Below are 1,837 nucleotides of genomic sequence, written 5' to 3' on the forward strand. Positions count from 1 at the left end.
GGAGGAACTTCGCCATTTCAAAGCTCAAGAAAAGCTGCGTGCCTCGTGCCATGTGCGCACAGTTGGAGGAGTTTGATTGTTTTTTTTGTTTATGTCATCATTCTTCTTTTCTCTTTTTGTTTTCTTCTTGTCGCGAAAAAAGTCTGTGCCACCACTACTGCTGCTGCTGCTAATGCTCAAACAGAAGCCACGCGCGCACCTTCTTCAGACGATGTGCCAGCCACGCCGCAGTGCGCCGCTTCCCTCGTGGAGGTGTTTCTATTGCTGCTAATGTACGGCGCCATCGAGAGAAACGGCGTGGTGCGAACTCGATGGCGCATGACGCAATAAAAAGCATTGTATGTTTTGGTTCAATTGAACAGCGGTGTTAGTGGTAGGAGCACTAGTAGTAGCAATGGTAGTAGTAGCCGGGCGTTGAGTGCAGGAGGCGAAAACGCAGGAGGAAAAGGATGAGATAAGGAGTGCGTAGGGCATCAGAGTATTGAGCGAGAGGATAAACATTTTTTTTTAAAAAAGGTAACTGCAAGCCAAGGCACCTGCATGACCACATCGTCATCATATGCCGGCAGCAGCTCGGTCTTACCCCGCCCCACTCGCAGGCTTGGCAACACAAAATGCAAAAGGAAAGCCGTAGTCGCATGAGACCGAGGCAATATTACCTGCACGACCCAAACGATGTTCTCCAAACACGGAACCCGCAGAAAGTTAAACCAAAGTCAAAAAAAAAAAAAGAAACGACGTTGGTACTATGGGAAGCGCCACTCAACACTTTAGTTCTGGCCCCCATGCACTTCCGTTGCGGCGTTCTGCCCCCCCACCCCCCTGCTCTCCTCCAGTTACTTTGTGCACCCTCTGGCATCATTATCGCACGACACTTTTTGGGTTGTCGTCTAGCCCACGTCGGTCAGGCGCAGCTCCGTCAGGGAAGTACGACGAGGCCTATGGGCACCTCGTTGATAAACGCCGCCGCTGCACGGGTAAAGGTGTGCTGTGCAGCCCACGGCAATTGATTCTGTCCCCACCCCTGTTTGCCCAGAGCCCACGTGGCTCCCGCTCCACTTCCTCCAAGCGCCCACCCATTGGGAACCCGGGTCGCGTTCACATGCAGCATGGTATCCAGAGAGGGATGATTGTCTTTCCACACTTTGTCGAGAAAACTGCTTGAGCAAAATTTCATGGACCCACCCATGGGAGGATCGTCACGCATACCTCTTCCCTCTCAGCTGACCAGCTTGGGCCGCGGGCGTACATTCTTATCGGGGGCCTCTTACTTCACCACATCACAGCTCTCCACCTCGGAGCCTATTCACCCCGTGCCCCCTGTGATAAAACAGGGATAGCGAGGGAAAAGGCTCTGTAACGCTTCACCGCCCTTCTACTCATAGCGTGTACATGTGATTCCTCGGCAACTCCCCGCGGCAAGGCACCGACAACAGAGATGCCACCTCCACAGTTTATCGGTCCAACAAACAATACAAGCGTGCAGGCGCATCAGCGTGTGGTTAGTGGCCCACCGTTATTGCCCTAGACAGCTGCACGGAAACCATGCACAAATGCACATCACTGCAAGGCCAATGGTGATGTGAAAGGCACTGCAGGAGGAAAACGTGTCCCCGCCCAATATTATTTACTGCACTTCCATAACACAGAAACAACCCTGCCGACCCCTAAGCAGCTGCGGAGTGCACATGCTCGCTGAACTGCCTCCAAAGACGCACCTTCTGCTGAGCCGATGCCGGCACCCATTCCGCCCCGGAGAAGCGTTTGCGCACAAGCTGCGGTTTCCGCTTCATCACTGCAGCTTGTACCCCAGCAAGCCACCGAAGCGCCCGCTCCT

At 53.7% G+C, this 1,837-nt stretch overlaps 2 protein-coding genes across 2 annotated transcripts in view, besides 2 other annotated features; one reads left to right on the forward strand and one right to left on the reverse strand.

The window, feature by feature from the left end:
* TraAM80_09674 (trans-sialidase) overlaps positions 1-52 on the reverse strand; it is a gene marked incomplete at both ends in the record, with an annotated part of 1,995 nt that extends 1,943 nt beyond the window's left edge. The window contains one exon of the mRNA XM_029386342.1: positions 1-52. This exon is cut by the window's left edge and continues 1,943 nt beyond it. Coding sequence (XP_029233792.1) covers positions 1-52 — 52 coding nt within the window.
* Positions 53-76: 24 nt separating this feature from the next.
* Positions 77-129: a microsatellite.
* A 239-nt stretch (positions 130-368) lies between these two features.
* Positions 369-407: a microsatellite.
* A 341-nt stretch (positions 408-748) lies between these two features.
* Positions 749-1,165, forward strand: TraAM80_09675 (uncharacterized protein; the record flags this gene model as incomplete). The annotated part of the gene is made up of 1 exon (XM_029386343.1): positions 749-1,165. One exon carries the CDS (start codon positions 749-751, stop codon positions 1,163-1,165), a length of 417 nt encoding a protein of 138 aa, XP_029233793.1.
* Between the last annotated feature and the right edge of the window lie 672 nt (positions 1,166-1,837).

Source organism: Trypanosoma rangeli (assembly GCF_003719475.1).
Source record: "Trypanosoma rangeli strain AM80 chromosome Unknown Tra_15.4_contig_00646, whole genome shotgun sequence".
Taxonomy (NCBI): Eukaryota; Euglenozoa; class Kinetoplastea; order Trypanosomatida; family Trypanosomatidae; genus Trypanosoma; species Trypanosoma rangeli.